This window comes from Misgurnus anguillicaudatus, chromosome 10 (assembly GCF_027580225.2).
Source record: "Misgurnus anguillicaudatus chromosome 10, ASM2758022v2, whole genome shotgun sequence".
In the NCBI taxonomy this organism is placed as follows: Eukaryota; Metazoa; Chordata; class Actinopteri; order Cypriniformes; family Cobitidae; genus Misgurnus; species Misgurnus anguillicaudatus.
Genome location: NC_073346.2, coordinates 41,802,828 through 41,820,888, shown reverse-complemented (window position 1 = coordinate 41,820,888; position 18,061 = coordinate 41,802,828). Strand labels below are relative to the sequence as shown.

The 18,061-nt window shown below is 38.5% G+C and overlaps 2 protein-coding genes and 2 long non-coding RNA genes across 4 annotated transcripts; 1 reads left to right on the top strand and 3 right to left on the bottom strand.

The window, feature by feature from the left end:
* The first annotated feature begins 368 nt into the window (after window positions 1-368).
* spag1b (sperm associated antigen 1b) lies at window positions 369-6,496 on the top strand. The gene is made up of 15 exons (XM_055211676.2): window positions 369-520; window positions 736-880; window positions 965-1,124; window positions 1,345-1,449; window positions 1,527-1,591; window positions 1,688-1,800; window positions 2,205-2,310; window positions 2,392-2,522; window positions 2,712-2,818; window positions 2,897-3,257; window positions 3,958-4,081; window positions 4,172-4,298; window positions 4,380-4,532; window positions 4,608-4,913; window positions 6,281-6,496. Exons 2-15 carry the CDS (start codon window positions 744-746, stop codon window positions 6,407-6,409), a joined length of 2,124 nt encoding a protein of 707 aa, XP_055067651.2. The 5' UTR covers window positions 369-520; window positions 736-743; the 3' UTR covers window positions 6,410-6,496.
* A 146-nt stretch (window positions 6,497-6,642) lies between these two features.
* Window positions 6,643-8,246, bottom strand: malsu1 (mitochondrial assembly of ribosomal large subunit 1). The gene is made up of 4 exons (XM_055211685.2): window positions 7,878-8,246; window positions 7,579-7,754; window positions 6,953-7,034; window positions 6,643-6,871 (listed from the first exon to the last, which is right to left on the bottom strand). Exons 1-4 carry the CDS (start codon window positions 8,104-8,106, stop codon window positions 6,711-6,713), a joined length of 648 nt encoding a protein of 215 aa, XP_055067660.2. The 5' UTR covers window positions 8,107-8,246; the 3' UTR covers window positions 6,643-6,710.
* A 2,426-nt stretch (window positions 8,247-10,672) lies between these two features.
* On the bottom strand, window positions 10,673-14,309 carry LOC141367320 (uncharacterized). The gene is made up of 5 exons (XR_012371674.1): window positions 14,180-14,309; window positions 12,579-12,657; window positions 12,363-12,426; window positions 11,860-11,960; window positions 10,673-11,476 (listed from the first exon to the last, which is right to left on the bottom strand). It is a non-coding gene; the product is annotated as an uncharacterized lncRNA (long non-coding RNA).
* LOC129432758 (uncharacterized) lies at window positions 12,675-14,015 on the bottom strand. The gene is made up of 4 exons (XR_012371675.1): window positions 13,698-14,015; window positions 13,554-13,608; window positions 13,382-13,453; window positions 12,675-13,254 (listed from the first exon to the last, which is right to left on the bottom strand). It is a non-coding gene; the product is annotated as an uncharacterized lncRNA (long non-coding RNA).
* Window positions 14,310-18,061: the final 3,752 nt, after the last annotated feature.

Here is an 18,061-nt window from a genome sequence, read left to right as displayed (position 1 = left end):
TTTGATATGAATTTGAAAAAGAAATAAAGCATTAAAAGATATATTCACCTTACTTTAATTTAAGGAAATATATTCACGTCGCATTGTAAAAAAACTTTGTTTATGCTACGAACCTGTAAACATAACCGTTTTTAAAGGTTAAAATAAAATGTATTTTCAACTTCTAAAATATACTTTATACAATGAACTTATACTAATATATTTTTGCAAAGAATACATTTTTTGCCAAATTAGAAATGTATTAATGGTCAGGGTCAGTAATGACCAATGTTACTGACCAATTTTAATCGCCATTAAAGATTTACGAAAACAAAGTTTTAAAAGTTGTTGTTGTTAAACTTCTTATAACTTCTGGGCCGATAAGCACCGCCCACTGTTAAACGTGTTGCCATAGAAACGGGACGCGTGAACGGGAACGGCGCTCACTGCGCAGACGCTTTACTCCTGTGATCTAACAGCAGAAATATAGTCATATAACTGCAAAAATCTTTTCGTCCTGTCGGATACTTATTGTGATTTGGTAAGTAAAACCTGAATGAACTGAACGATTTAAGTACATTTACATTTAGCAGACGCTTTTATCCAAAGTGAGTTAAAAACAGCACGGGATCTGATAAAGAAGTGAAATAACCTGAGAAGTGCCGTAAATTTGCCATCCGAAAACTTTGTGATGTTTGTGTTAATGCGGTATGCGATGTTTGTGTTACTGTGTGATGTTTGTGTTGTTGTGTGTAGCAGGTGTCATGAGTGTTCAGACTGTGTCGTCTCTGTTGTCTCCGGGTTTGAGCTGCAGCTCAGTTCTTGTGGAGCATCTAGACTACAACTTCATCCAGAACTGCTCAGACCTGAAATATCTGGAGCAAATCCTGAAAGTTCTGCGGTGAGATGAGACCTGTCTGTCTGTCTGTCTGTTTGTGTGTCTGTCTGTCTTCATATGTCACTCACATGTGCTGGTGTTCCTCAGGTCGGGACAGGAGGGTTTTTATCCTCATCTGATTGAGTTCTGTGAGAAGCACATAGAGAAACTCGACCCAAAGTGTCGTTTCCTCAGGAAGGAGAACCCACCTGCCACAGCTGCCTGTTTCTCCACAGAGGAATGGAGTGAGATGGAGAAAGAGCTGCAGGTACAGACATCAACTCCTCGAGATGTTTGAAGGAAATGTTGTTCAATGCTTTAGTCTACATACACTGAATGTAATTCATAATTCAACTGGATTTACAGCATGAGAAGCAAAACTATTAAAGCATGTTCTCAGAAAATGTTTTTTGTGTGTTTTGTTGATTTCATTCAGTGTGATTCTGATTTCTTTGGAGGTTTTATGTTTGTTTGTTCTCATGTCACAGCAGTGGGAGGAAAACATCAGAATAAATGAGGCGAGACTGAATCGCAGCCCAATATTCGCTGTTGTCGACGATATGCCGGCAGTTCGCTGTCCAAACACAGTTCAGGTATCACAGAGTCCCTTCAGAAAATATTCACCTGATCCCTCAGATTCACAAGATTAACAGATGAAACATTTTAACAGGAAACCATCAGGACTGAGGTTAAGAATCAGAAGAGCGTTCCTCGTCCGTACAGAGACTGGGACAGGTCAGTCTCTACTGTCATCAATAATCTGTATGTGTGTCTGCGTGTGTTTGTGTGTCTCTGTGTTGTGTGTGGCTCACTGATGTTTCCTTGCGTCAGGTTTGACGTGGAGACAGAATGTGCTAAAATAGATGAGAGTGAGGTCAAAAGTTCTCCCGAGGTCATCACCCGTCCAGACATCACGACCATCAAACACACAATAAACCACACAGGTGAAATGTTTTTCAGCAAACTGCCTACACATCACGTCACATCATGTTTTGATCAGCAGTATTTGTGGCATTAAGTCTTTAACTTTACATTATTAAAAGTCATTTTTCTTGGAAGTAAGGATACTAATAAAGGAAGTAAAACAATGTGGCTAACAGTAAGCACACAAGAAAGATACTAAATGTTGTGAAAGTACAGCCAAACATCAGAAAATCACTTAAATAATAAACTTAAAAAACAGTCCAATATAAAAAGTCAAATCCAATATTCATGTCATGAACATTTACAGTTGACATAAAGATGTTGAACAGAATGTTTTACTGATTTAAACTGAAGGATGAGTTTTGAAGATTTTCTGTGGTTATGGACATCATCATCATCTCTTTAATGTTTGTTGGTTTTTCAGCCCTGACGGATCAGGAGAAAGTCGCTCTCGCCTGCCGTGAGAAAAACAAAGGCAATGAATCTTTCAGAAGTGGAGATTATGAAGAGGCTGTGGTTTATTACACGAGGTATCAGGAGAAAGATCTGTGAGGACGTTCAGGAGCGGCTGGGCTTTAGTAACACACGCTACATATTGTGTTTGTTTCTAGGAGTTTGTCTCTCGTACCTTCAGCGGCTGCTTACAATAATCGCGCACAGGCTCACATCAAACTTCAGCGCTGGCACGCGGCTCTCGTCGACTGTCAGACGGTTTTACAGCTGGAACCAGAGAATGTCAAAGGTGAGAAACGCTCGCTGGATCATAGATCTATAGGTCTATAAATATATTTGTAGTTGAAATGATTGAAAGTGGACCCAGTATTTGTGTATATATTAAGGTGTTGTGTCATTATCCACACTTTTGTGTATGTGGACAGTTGACTGGATTGTTAGTTGAGTTGTGTGTGTCTGTTTGTTTGTGCGTGTGTAGCGTTGTTGCGTCGTGCCACCGCGCACAAACATCTGGGCCACTCGCAGGAATCCCACGATGACCTGCGAGCCGTTCTGCTGGTGGAGCCACACAACATAACTGCACAGGTTAGAAGTTCACTTTCATTCACATAGAGACAAACTGATGACAGGAACTCTTGTGGTAACGTCTGTATTGACCCTCAGAAGCTCCTGATGGAGAACTCCAAGACGATCACAGAAAACCAACACAAATCCAAAGCAGGGAAGAAGCTCCTCATTCAGGAAGTGGAGGAGGAAGAAGAGGAGGATGAAGGTGGAGACACAGAGTCAGGAGTGATGTGGGATTGTGAAGTCACGAGAAATAAACACAAGAGTCCAAAAAGCAAAGCCGCTCAGAACCACAGCAGCCGATCTGAGGACACCATTCAGACAGACAGACGGGTGAACGCCCCCACGGAAGCTCCGCCCCCTGAACTCACCTGCCTTAAAGAACCGGAGGGACATGTGCTGTTTAAAACTGAAGACGCTGTGGAGACAAACACACAATGTGAAAACACAACAGCAGGTACACACACACACACACACACACACACTACAGTATATTTAATGTATGTACAGTTGGGTCTAAGCCCTGGTTTCACAGACAAGGCTTTGCTTAAGCCAGGACTAGACCTTAGTTAAATCAAGATCTTTTATAAAAACATACACTGTTGTGTATCTTGAGACAAATCAATGCACTGGCTTATTTTAAGATCTGGACGTGAAAGTTATTTTCACTTGAGACAGCTCAAACATGTGTTTTAGTCTAGGACTAGCTTTAAGCCTTGTCTGTGAAATCAGGGGCAAATGTCTAAGATCGCATTCAAAATCTGCACTAAAAAATATACTTTTTATATTTACACTGCAAAAAATAAATGTCTTACTTAGTACTTTTGTCTTTTCAGTACAAATATCTAAAAATTAAGCAAAAAAATCTTTGAAAATTTTCTTAAACACTACATTTCAAGAAAAATTCAAGAAAACTTTCTTCAGAAATGTCAGATTTCTTCACTTGTTTTAATCACTTAAATTTCATATTTTTTGTCTAATTTATTTGTTTTATTCTTCTTGAGATGTTTCTGCTAAACCAAGACAAAAATACTAAGTAAGAAAGTAATTTTTGCAGTGTATGCATCAGGTTTTTTTTTATTTAAATTTTTTTTAATGGTGACTTTATACCTGATTCAATGAGATTTCAGAAAAGTGATGTGAAGTTTGTGTTTCAGAGTTTGAGCTCCTGAAGATGGAGGGCAGAGATTTAATTCTGAATGGCTGCTATGAGGCGGCAGCAGATAAATACACTCAATGTCTTCAACTCCAACCACAACAATCTGTGATTTACACCAACAGGTACAACCAAAACATCACAAAACATAAATATGACCTTACAAAACACACACAAATAAACACAATATGCTGATAAGCTGTTGTGTGTCTCAGAGCGCTCTGTTACATCAAACTCCAGCGCTTCACTGAAGCAAAGCAAGACTGTGAATCTGCCCTCCAGCTTGAACCCACCAATAAGAAAGCTTTCTACAGACGTGCAGTGGCCAATAAGGGCCTGAGGGTGAGAATGTCTCCTTCATTCAGATGTTCGTCTGGAGTGATATATCTAATAGTGTGTGTGTGTGTGTGTGTGTGTGTTTAGGATTACCTGGCATGTAGCGCAGACCTGCAACAAGTGTTGTGTTTGGATGCGAGTGCTGTGGAAGCTGAAGAGCTGTTGGATGAGGTCAAACATCTGATAAAGAAGAGGAAAGATTCATCATCTAAACCTCGCAGAAGAGTTCCCATCACTGAGGTCAGCCCCCCCTCCACACGCACACACACACACAGTCTGATTTAAGCACAGGTCTGAGATCAGCTCTGTATGCAGGTTGAGGATGCTGACGATGAAGATCATGACGGCGCTGATAACAGGTCCTGGATCAGCCTGCAGCCCATGAATGCGTTCGAGTTTGGTCAGGCTCTGAACGCTGCACGCGCTAACAGTGATCTGTTAACCTGCGCAGAGCTCCTGCGTAACGTCGCATCAGAGCTTCTCCCGCAGTACATCAGCACGCAGCTGGACGGACGCACCATCAGCTTCATCATCCAAACACTGAACGTCCACCTGCTGCGCTCACACCCTCACCTGGTTTATCAACACCTGAAGCACCTGCACACGGCTCACAGATTCTCGGTGAGAATAAAACTTCCTTACGTCTTTCATTGGTGTTCTTCTAACATGTTTATGTCTACGTTGTCATCGACTGTAAAGTATTATCTGCACTGAAACGACAAACACTGAGATTCTCATCACTCAGCTTCCACATTTAAGTTGTGGTTTAACTTTACTCTGCCAATGACAAGTTTTTACGGCAATCCAGATTTCCGCTATTATCCACTGGGTGTCGCTCTTACCCAACTTTTAAAACACTAAAGCATCTGCTGATCCAAAAACAGTAAAAACTCTGTGTATGTTTTGATCATTGCTCTGAATTTGATCTCTAGCAAAAATTATCTCAGCTTTATGTTCAAAATGTTGTATTTTTAAAGAAACCTACCAATATTTGAGAGGTGATAAAAAGAGAACAAATGAGGGTAGGATGAAACGTTTTTTGTTTTGTTTTTTTGAAAGCAGAGTCTGCTAAAAGTGTCTTCTAAATGCATAAATGTAAATCTAATGTGGTTCCGATCTAGCAGTAAGTCAAGCAGTGTTTCCTTATATTAAAGGTGTAACTTTTAGAAGAATCTCTTAACAAAAATGCAATCTAATCTACATAACTTTATTATCAGTGGTGTATAAAGACCTTACATAATGAACTGTATTGTTTTTATTATCTTAGAATGAGATGTTTTTTCTCCATACACCGCATCATGTTTCTACAGTAGTTCCTCACATCCTAACCCTGGAGAGTTTAGCATCAACCCTGATCACCTATCTGTGATCTTCTAGTGATCGTGAAGACATAGACAGAGCTCCAGACTAACTTTTTTCACTAGGAGCACAGTGGCCCCCAACTTAAAATTTTATGGGCACAAACAGAAAATTTAGGGGCACACATCGTAAATCAACATGCTAACCAAATATTCACATTTCTACAAATTTCCACTGTATTACTAATAAATACTTTAATGATAGATGCAGAAAGTACAATGTGCTGTTTCCTATTCATTGTCACATCACAAAAAAAGTCACATTTTCTGGTCGCACATGTGACCAAAATTCAGTGGCACACTCTTACATTTTGGTGGCAGTCTGGAGCCCTGATAGATTATCTTGCTCAGGTGTGTTTGATCAGGGTTGATGCCAAACCCTCCAGCGAAGAACCCTGAGGCCCTAAACAGACAAACTGATCTACAGAGCGTGTTTCATCTCTATGTTGTTTCAGACGACATGTTTGTCCTGTTGCAGCTACTGAAGCTTTTTATTGCATTTTGAAATTGAGGATGGTTGCAAGCTCAATTAAAATGCCACTAAAAACACATTACACCTTTATAAGGGGAAAATACACAGAAAGATTTCTTGCAGATGGCTCATTAATATCTGTCTGTCTGTGTGTGTAGATGGTGTTGATGCTCCTGGACTCAAAGGATCACAGACAGCTGATGGAGATCTTTGAGAAGCTGAGCGTTGTGCAGACTGAAGCTTTTTCCAAAAATGATGTCAAAGATTTAGCCAACAAATACATCTGAAGCTCCTTTCTTCTGGACTCTTTTCTCTCATTGAAGTCTAGCTTCTGTATAAATACCACAGTTACTACATTAAAGTTCTTCACCACATGTTCTGTGTCTGGTCTCAGTGATGATGAATCACATCTTGAGTCATGTTTGTCATCATTGATGTTTTTCAGAGCACCATTAACGTTCTGTTTTCAGTGTAGATCACAAACCCGTCGGGTCTTCAGCAGTGGAAAAGAAACTCAAACTTTCTCACAAAGCTTTTATTTTTTTTAGAAATAGACAAGTTGAAAACTACAATTACTGTTATTAATATTTACACACTTGTCTGGTTTGTATCTTCATATATGAAGTCTGTAGGGAGTTTCTCTGGTGGGATTCTCATCAGTTGCTCATCATACGAGCGCAGTGTCCAGAGTTTCTCCAGCTCATACGTTTCTCTGGTCTCCTGAAGCATGAGATGAATCACCAGTGATCCTGTACAACAGAAGACCCATCAGCACACCATCAGACCCATCGAGTATCATTCTGTGCGGAGACCTCAAACTCTATACAAACCAAAGTCAATGCATTTCCAGTCATCACAATCTCTTCCCTCCAGTCTGACGTGAGCATCGCAATCCCGCCGCAGAAACTTAAACTGAAATATAAAGCATGAAAAATACTGAGTGACCTCTTTAAGATTAAAAACTAAAGCAGAAACCACTTCTCTTTATATCGTCTGAAAAATTCATCAGTTCAGTACAGTTGGATCATTATGGTATAAAATTTAATCTTATTAAAGTGCACCTATTTCATTGCTTAAAAAACGCTATTTTTGATGCTCCAGATTTTCCTCTCTTCCTGAAACGCACTGATTTTGTACAAAACTCATTGATCTGCAAAGCTCTGAAGCGGAGGAATTATGATAATGTCTCTCTTTACTACATCACCAATCCCAGTGTGTGTTTGTTGTAGTCCAAGAAAAGAGATGTACAAACTCACATCATCGTTTATTTTGGGGTTTGTACCTTTAGCCGTATCTTAACATGAACTAATACACACTTACATACTAAAGGAAAATTAAAAACGTGAATCAGATAATTGGTGCTCTTAAATAGTGAGTGTGTGTGTGTGTGTGTGTGTGTGTGTGTGTGTGTGTGTGTGTGTGTGTGTGTGTGTGTGTGTGTGTGTGTTGTCTTTACCACTTTAAGTAGAAACTCAGCCATTGCAGTGAGATGTCGTGGTGATGCTCCAGTGACTGTGATGATGTAATCTGTGTATTTGAGCTCTTGTGGGACTTTGATCACACAGATGTCTGTTGCGTTCTCCTGTCTCAAAACAGACACCACCAGACTGATGTCAAACTTCTCCACAGACCCTAAACACAACCACACAAACACTTGTGTAACCTTTCCTCACACTGTAATGAAATAGGCTGTGTGTGTGTGTGTGTGTGTGTGTGTGATGCTGGACAGATTATTAAAAGTTGAATTGGACTCACTGCGTCTGTCGCGGGTTTCAGGATCTTCTGCGGATTCGTGTCGAACTGTCGCGATGTTTGTAGTTGTGCAGTTTTGTATTGTGGTTGTGTAGTTTAGTGCTGTTACTCTGGGTGTTCGTGCTTTCCTGACGTCATTTATAACACTGACCTTCTGACAGCAACTCAGACGCGCCGCTTTGAACATCATCCTCTGACGCGCGTTAGACGCGAGGCAGCGCGCCGCGATCATTCTGTGTGATCGAGTACTAATATGTGAACAATATAAGATAATATGCAATCATTCACACACTATTATCTCCTTCAGCATTCTGGATGAACGTGTGTTTCACTCTGCCAAAGCGGTTTGACGCGCGCCCCCTGTTGGTCTGGATGTGTGTAAAAGTAGGCGCCTCTATTTCTTCTGGTGTTTTATGGCGGTTTGGCAAACCAACGAAATTGTGCATTACCGCCACCTACTGATCTGGAGTGTGGAGTAAACATTTGAAAGCGAAACCAAGTTCTTGTGTTTAAAATAATAATAATTCATGTACTCTTGGTCGCCTAGACTCGTTAGACTTCTTTGCTGTAGGGGTTCAATCTTCAGCTGGCTGGCAGGAGCAGCCACTGGCGGGTCACGTGACCCGCCACTCAACCACTGGCAGGCCACGTGACCCGCCACTCAACCACTGGTGGCCGCCACTGGCAGCCGCCATCCCTGTCACTGGCAGCCGCTATCTCTGCCACCGGCAGCAACCGCCCAAAAGTAGTTTGACGTATTTGGAAGTGATATGCATTCATTCAGTGTGTTTAATGTCCAACTATTTTTCATGCCTTCACAACCTTGCCTTTCCTTTCTGTTCAAAACCGGATTTATTTGCTTTGTAACATGGATTTTTTTGTATGTATCTGCCAAATGGCTATTAAGGCTTGGAGTTGAAGCTCCCGCCTACACTATTATATCAAACAAAATATCCTCCACATGCAGCTCACCAGCCACCGCCCTGCGCAAACTCCAATGCACACCCAAACAAAAAGAATTATATTATTTTTACTCTGCATCTGTGCTTATGGATGTCTTCCAATAATCAATCATCATTTTGTAAAGATTTTCCGCATTTCAGGTGCTTAAATTTAATTATCTGAACTGTATGCATTTACAGCCAGCTCAGTCACTGTTTTGCTATCCACAAAAGGAATTATATCATTTATCATATTTTTTTACTCTTTATTTGTGCTTCTTGATGTCTTCTAAAAATCAATCATGGTTTTGTAAACATTTATTGTGTTAAATGCGCTTAAAAACAAATTATCTAAACTGGATGGACCACACCTCAGTCAGCTACTATTTTGCGCGAACTTTAAAGCACGACTTCCTGCTCTTCACAAAGGAATTATATGATTTTTTTTACTCTGCATTTGTCCTTATGGATGTCTTCCAATAATCAATCATCGTTTTGTAAACATTTATCGTGTTTATGGTGCTTAAAAAAGAAATGATCTGAACTGGTTGGATTTACAGCCACCTCAGTCAGCCACTATTTTGCGCGAACGTTAAAGCACGACCTCCTGCTCTTCACAAAATGAGTTATATAATTTTTTTACTCTGCATTTGTCCTTATGGATGTCTTCCAATAATCAATCATGGTTTTGTAAACATTTATCGTGTTTATGGTGCTTAAAATAAAAATGATCTGAACTGGTTGGATACAGCCACCTCGGTCAGCCACTATTTTGCGCGAACGTTAAAGCACGACCTCCTGCTCTTCACAAAATGAATTATAAATTTTTTTTACTCTGCATTTGTCCTAATGGATGTCTTCCAATAATCAATCATGGTTTTGTAAACATTTATCGTGTTTATGGTGCTTAAAATAGAAATGATCTGAACTGGTTGGATTTACAGCCACCTCGGTCAGCCACTATTTTGCGCGAACGTTAAAGCACGACCTCCTGCTCTTCACAAAAGGAATTATATTGTTTTTTACTCTGCATTTGTCCTAATGGATGTCTTCCATTAATCAATCATCGTTTTGTAAACATTGATCGTGTTTATGGTGCTTAAAAAAGAAATTATCTGAACTGGTTGGATTTACAGACACCTCGGTCAGCCACTATATTTCGCGAACTTTAAAGCACGACCTCCTGCTCTTCACAAAATGAATTATATGATTTTTTTACTCCGCATTTGTCCTTATGGATGTCTTCCATTAATCAATCATCGTTTTGTAAACATTGATCGTGTTTATGGTGCTTAAAAAAGAAATGATCAGGGGCCTATACCATGAAGCTGGTTTAGTTGGTTAGCCAGCTTTGTTTAGGATTAGTTTGTGCAAATCCTGGGTTTTGTGTACCATGAAAATAGCTTTTACCAACAAGGCCTGCACATTGGCTTGGTTTTGTCAACCTGAAACTAATCCTGTAACCCTGAGTTTGTTTAACCATTTTCATGGTACGGGCCCCTGAACTGGTTGGATTTACAGCCACCTCCCAACAAACATTTGGACGTGTGATGACCGTTGAAAAGACGTCCGTTCGTCACGTCCCGTCCGCGTTGAAAAATATATCCAAAATGAAAGTTGAGCCGACGTCTTTGACGTCATCTGGCCGTGAATTACACGTCTTTTCTGCACGTCCCTGGACGTCTAAATGCGCCGTATTTTGGATGTTTAAATGTGTTCCTGCATAGTTTAAATATATGTTTTAAGCCCTCATATAGCAAACATGTGGACGTTTTATGACCGTTGAAAAGACGACCCTTCGTCACGTCCCATCGCGGTTGAAAAATACCCTAAATTAAAGTTCAGCGGACGTCTTTGACGTCATTTGGCCGTGAATTACACGTCTTTTCTGCCCGTCCCTGGACGTCTAAATGTGCCGTCTTCTGGATGTTTAAATGTGTTGCTGCATAGTTTAAATGTATGCATATAAAATGAATATACACCCATTGTGTAACATCGTGAAAGGCAATCAATTGTATTGAGGTTTAACACATATTCACAAAGGTTCAAAATCAGTTCAAAATTGGTCCAGTCAGACCTGAACGTCCATAAACCGTTTTAACCACGTGTACTTCACAAACACATTAAAGAATACATTATTTGTGGCCATAACAAAAAAAAGAAGCATGTTCTGATTTAGCACTTTATTTTTTTTAACCATTTAACTATAATAACAACTTCAAAACACTTTCTATAAAGGGATAGTTCACCCAAAAATTAATATTTAGTCATTTATTCCCTCTCATGTTTCAAACCTGTATACCCTCCCATGTTCTGCCGAACACAAAGATATGTGAAAGAATGTTTTTAACAAAGCAGATCCCACAACCCATTACTACAATTGTAAAAAAAATATTGACAGTTAATTGGTTGTGAAGTTACAAACATTCTTCAATCTTTGTGTTCAGCAGAAAATATAAAGGTATACAGGTTTGAAACATGTGGATAAGAAAATTATAACAATTTTCCTTTTTTGGTGAACTCTCTCTTTAACACATCACAGCTGTTTGGCTTTTTTGTATCCACCACCCCCAGCTCTTCCTGGAGCGTGCTTGAGGTGGTCTGCCATAGCTGCATCTATTTCCGAGTCTGTGGCATTTGGGCTCCACCTCTTCACAGCATCTTGAAGGAAGAGAAGAATATGTTTCTTTTTAAAATAAATACAATTAAAATTTTGAGGTAAATGACATGCACTTACTTTCAAAATCTTTATGGTCTACAGCTAAAATGATATATTAATATTATATATATTATTGTACAAAATATGCTCTGCTTTAAATAAGTGTTAGATCAGTTGTGGGGGATACAGCATTTGTCCCCTCCCTCTACAAAACCACTGTGGTGCCCTTGAGAAAGACCCTTAACTAGGTGTGTCAAAAAATGAACAGGACATTTCTAAAAAAGACAGGTGAGCTGTGATGTCCCCTGAATAGATCAAGCATAACAATAAAATTACAATCAATATACAAGAACAAGTTTTTTTAGATCAACATTCCCCAAATTACCTTGAATAACATAATACAAAGGTGTGCCTTTAAAAGACTTCTTTTCCAGATGTCCACCACCCCTCATATTGAACTTTGCTATAAGACAATTTGACATCATTCTGTGAAAGAAATGTAAGATTACTTCACCTTAGACAAATAACCTAAAAGGTCAATAAATCACAATTAACAGTAATGAGCAATTGCATACAATGTTTAAACATACACTATGTGTTAACACTTCACATGTTTCATCTACCATGTAACAAGTGCTATGAACTATATCCTCATCCCTAACTTTGGGTGACAAGTAATGGCTTACACTGAAATTATGTTTTGATTTCTTGTTTTCAGTATGGCTGACTGTTTAAGTCATTACGAACATTAAAACTTCTCAACAAGTGATGTGTGACGGATTAAATCCTGAATTGAAGTAATATAAATAGCTGGGTTAATTATGGTGGTAATCAATATATATTCCTTAAATATTATGCAGGATTACACAAATCAAGAGAAATAAATACCTGTTCATAACGTTGTTCACGCAGTCTCTGACAGAATATCCACCAACTCAGACAGTTGCTGGACCTAAATGTGAAAACAATTGAAATAATGTTATAGAAAGATAGATGGAAATATATATACATATTCTTTATGTCACAACTTACGCAGATCACCTTGTTATCAACATATTTGATGTATTCATAATGCACAATACACAGTCATATAGCATTTCTTACATGTTGCATTTGAAGCTGAGGCCATAGGTGAAGAATCAGGTAGTCTCCATCCGGTAATTTTTTCGTTGTGTTACCTCACCTGTACAAATAGAGTTAATTATATGGTAGTGTAAAATATTAACAGTAAATCACTTCACAGTGTAATACTGCATTAGTTATGAAATCAGCTGTCTGTACTTTTAGGTCTTTGTGGTTGAGCAATGACAGATATTATAAGCTCTGTATTTGTAACTATTAACTCAGATTCAGAGAAATGTAAATATGTTTATACTCTTAGCTTTGTTGTCACTAATGTTAAATCTTGCATGACACCTTGCATGTAATTTCATTAAGTACAATAAACATACACATGCACAATGTATTGCATTTTAAAAAATACATAGTAGTGTAAAATATTAAAATAAATCACTTTTTATATCAAAGTTTTTGGATATTATGTTGACATTCAGGCAAAACCCTGACTCATGGAATACATTTTTACCTAAAAATGAGAATGACATTATAAAGGCAAAAGTGTATGCACTTAGGAGCCAAGCAATGTGTTTGTATAGTGTGGGAATGCACCAAAAAAAAACATCAGTAGCACGTATGTCTCATAGTGTCACAGCTTATTCTAGGCCAGGGTATAGATCAATCACACCATTGTGATACCGATGTTTACTGTCATGAAGTGTGCCTGTGTAAACAAAATACACCAAAACAATTTATATACATTTTTGAGTTTCATATCAAAATATATAAAAGTCATTTTTGAAAGAATCATGTTTTTTCGTAGTATTAAGCAAAAGCAGTCAAAAACTTACAACTTAATGTAGGGTAGACAAAGTCAGGGGTCGGGCACGCCTCATCTAAGTGTGGTGGACACAAAACTTGATCTTTAGCACAAACAAGGACATATGAAACATTAGAACATTAACAAATGTGTAGACTGTTTAAGTCATATCTACAAAAATTCATATCTACAGTTTTCCATACCTTTTGTTATTGTTTGTAGAATGCCCATCTTTATTTGGTTTGTGTTGATCTTCAACTGTAAATAAAACGAAATTGTAATTAATTATATTAACTCCACAATAACAACTCCAATTTGTTAATGTATTTTCAAACTGAGACATTTACCTGACTTGGGTTTTGGGTGGTTATATTTTGGAGGGTCTGTGTAGGACACAGTGCCTTTAACAGCTTGTTTATTTTTATTTGGATGAGGTTCTGCTTTTCCTTTGTACAAAACAAAAGCAAAGGAAGTTAATCAAACAAACACTTCTGCTAAACTTTTAATGCAAAACAGTATTTAATATTTTGCATGTGCAATGTTTAGGCAATCAAATCATTGTAATTCCATTAATGCCAAATAACTTTTATTTTTCAGATAATTTACTTTCTGAAAGAGACTTTCAAGAGGCTACATTAATAAGGTACTTTGACTGTATCCTTAAACATACTTTATACCATGTATAACTTCAAAGTACGTTAGCTTTTAGCCTTCTAGCTAATTATTGCAATACTCAGTGTGGACAATTCTGGCAACGTTTATTTCGGAGCCTTCGTGTCAAACAAGTAAAACTTAAGCACGTTAATCAAATAATACACAATGTACTTACCCAACAGTAGATTTTGAATGATATATAGACAAAACTCCCTCGTAATCGCTCCTCGTGTTTGAATGTGAACTTCCGGAAGAACGCGTGACGTCACCACTATCTCGCGAGATAATCTGTCCTATCGCGGGATTTTGTAATATCCCCAGATTTTTCGCTATATTTCTTAAATTAATTAATAGCACAGTTTTTGAAATTACATCCAACTCAGACCTAAATGGTGACCGGATATGTATCTGTTTTACATTTATATGCATACATTCAATAATAAAACAGGTTGGAATAATGACTAAAATGCAGTGTGGCTTTGCAATCACACTGGGCACTTTGTGATTATAATTTATTTAAACAAGATAAAGTTAATATATTTACTTTGTATACAAATCGTGTATTTCATAAAGATTATCCTGTTTTTTTCCTACTAGTCTAGTCTAGACGTGTAAAAGACGTCAGTGGACGTCTATTCACAACCTCTTAAAAACCTACTTTTTGCACTTAAATTAATTATTGCAGTATTAACCAAGGTGTAAGCACAGCATTTGCATATTTCACAATGACTTTATAGAAGGTTTATGATTTTTTATGGAGGGTCATGATGGACTATAAATGCACGTGTAAAAGACGTCACCTAGTGACGTCCTCTTACAACCGATTCACAACAGGGTATAAATGAAGAGTTTGGTTCCAAAACGCAATAAATCCATTTTGACAAATTTTGGTAAAAACGTGTTTTCTATACCAAGAAAGTGACAAGATGAAAACAACTATTTTCTGTTACAAACTTTCACACAGCATCTTTAGGTTATAAAAACATAAAAAATTCAAATCCATAAGTTGATTTTCAAAGATTTATTATAAAAACGGATTATTTTTTCCACAAAATGCAATAAATCCATGACAAGTTTTTATTCAAAATGCTATAAATCTATTGAATCAATAGCCTATATAAATGTGCATTCATCTTTGCCATGTTATATTCATTTAGTTGACTAGTTGTACACACTAATTAAAAATATAAACATTAATGTTATTAATCAAAACACTTACTTTGTCATATTAAGAACCCTGTCATTGCGGTTACTTGACGTCTTCGCTTAACGTCTTTCACAGCGATCGACTGTAAAATGTTTTTGGTCCTGCTCGATTTTCGTTGACTTTGAGTAAAATTATGTACAGTTTTTCATAAGATCCTCTGGGGTCAATGTGTTAGCATGAGAAGCTTGATGCTGTCGGGAGAACAAGCACCCGTCTCCCAAGTGCCTCTCAGGGAAATTGTTAGATGCTGATGGCTTACGTTTCTTTCCCGTCACAGAAAACCATCACAGGTTTAGCGATGCAATTAAAGTATTATTTTGTTTTGTTTGTTTGTTGATCACGTAGTACAAAGTAGATGAGGAAAACCAGGACTCCGTGTACTACGCGCGTCCGCCATTGCTTGTTTACATTGCGTGAACGGTGGGCTGTAATATCAGAAATGGAGTTATTGCGTTCTGTAAAAAAGTGGGAGTGGCGTTTGTCGCATTTTGGGAAAAAAGGGAGAAAAGATGACAGAATAACACGGCGGATATTGGATTTTGCGTAAAATTAAGAATTTACTTTTAACTACTGACCTGATATAATACTGATTTTGGCAGTAACTCATTTTTTTCAAAAGTGGCGTTTATTGCGTTTTGGAACCAAACTCTTCAAATATTGAAGCACGCGTAGTAAAAGTCAAAGTAACAATTATACATGCAACCCCATAGAACTATAGACATGTACAAATGTATCTGAATGCATTTTTATGAAATGTTCTGTGTTACATATTTTCACCGATTTGTGCCGTCATACCGCGACTATTTTTGGCCAGGGACACGACGTTGCGGTCGGACCAATGTTTGCTGGGCTCAGTCAGCCACTATATTTCGCGAACTTTAAAGCACGACCTCCTGCTCTTCACAAAATGAATTATATTATTTTTTTACTCTGCATTTGTCCTTATGGATGTCTTCCAATAATCAATCGTCGTTTTGTAAACATTTATCGTGTTTATGGTGCTTAAAAAAGAAATGATCTGAACTGGTTGGATTTACAGCCACCTCAGTCAGCCACTATTTTTCGCGAACTTTAAAGCACGACCTCCTGCTCTTCACAAAAGCAATTATATATTTTTTTTACTCTGCATTTGTCCTAATGGATGTCTTCCAATAATCAATCATCGTTTTGTAAACATTTATCGTGTTTATGGTGCTTAATAAAGAAATGATCTGAACTGGTTGGATTTACAGCCACCTCAGTCAGCCCCTATATTGCGCGAACTTTAAAGCACGACCTCCTGCTCTTCACAAAAGGAATTATATTATTTTTTTACACTGCATTTGTCCTTATGGATGTCTTCCAATAATCAATCATGGTTTTGTAAACATTTATCGTGTTTATGGTGCTTAAAATAGAAATGATCTGAACTGGTTGGATTTACAGCCACCTCAGTCAGCCACTATTTTGCGCGAACGTTAAAGCACGACCTCCTGCTCTTCACAAAAGGAATTATATTGTTTTTTACTCTGCATTTGTCCTAATGGATGTCTTCCATTAATCAATCATCGTTTTTGTAAACATTTAGCGTGCGTTAAAGTTTGCGCAAAATAGTTGCTGACTGAGGTGGCTGTAAATCCATCCAGTTCAGATCATTTCGTTTTTAAGCACCATAAACACAAAATGTTTACAAAACGATGATTGATTATTGGAAGACATCCATAAGGACAAATACAAAGTAAAAAAATCATATAATTCCTTTTGTGAAGTGCAGGAGGCCGTGTGTTGAGGTTTGTGCATTAGTGGCTGGCTGGGCTGGGTTTAGCTGGAATGCATCCAGTTCAGATCATTTTGTTTTTGAGCGCTTTGAACACGATGGATGTTTACAGGGCGGTGATTTATTGTTGGAGGACATCCATAGGCACAAATGCAGTGTAAACTTTTTTTACTCATGCGTGTAAAAAAATCCTTTTGTGACAAGCAGGAGGGTGCACGTTAGGGTTCGCGCAAAATAGTGGCTGGCTGAGCTGCCTGTGGAAAATATGTTGTTTGATATAATATTCTAAGCGGGAGGAGGCGTTTAAACCACTCCACGCATTACAGCCATTTTACTGATATATACTTACTGATACTTATATTTACTACATAATAGAGATCCATATAATAAAGTAAATAAATCCTGTAAAAGAAAGGCACTAAATTAGGAGCTTCGGCACCCTGCTGCTGGCGATACTGCTCGTCCTTCTGGTTGTGAATGCATGCAAAAATAGCTTTTAATCAAAGTACATATTCAAAGAACTAACAAGCCTAGAAGTTAAACACACTGAATGAATAAAAGACAAAGCATATCACTTCCAAATATGCCCAACCATCAGTTTTAAGCAGTCGCTGCCACTGGCAGGGATGGCAGGCCACGCGACCCGCCAGTGGCCGCCCCCGCCAGCCAGCCGAAGACCGAACCCCCTCTCCTTCTTTGTTACTTCAAATGATATCCCAGCAAACAGGGGACGTCCCCCGGACGTTGCGAACGTCCTCTTAGGTCCGCAATTGGTCCGCATTGTAACGTTCGCTGGCGGACCTTCCGGGGACGTCCGCATATGGTCCGCTAAAAAACTTTTGCTGGCGGACCTTGCGGGAACGTCCGCATATGGTCCGCTTAATAACGTTCGCTGGCGGACCTTGCGGGAACGTCCGCATATGGTCCGCTAAATAACGTTCGCTGGCGGACCTTGCGGGAACGTCCGCATATGGTCCGCTAAATAACGTTCGCTGGCGGACCTTCCGGGGACGTGAAACCACTCAAAGCTTTAAATATAAACCCATTCTACACATTTAACCATAAGGCAGGGAGTTACACTTAAGAGTTACCCT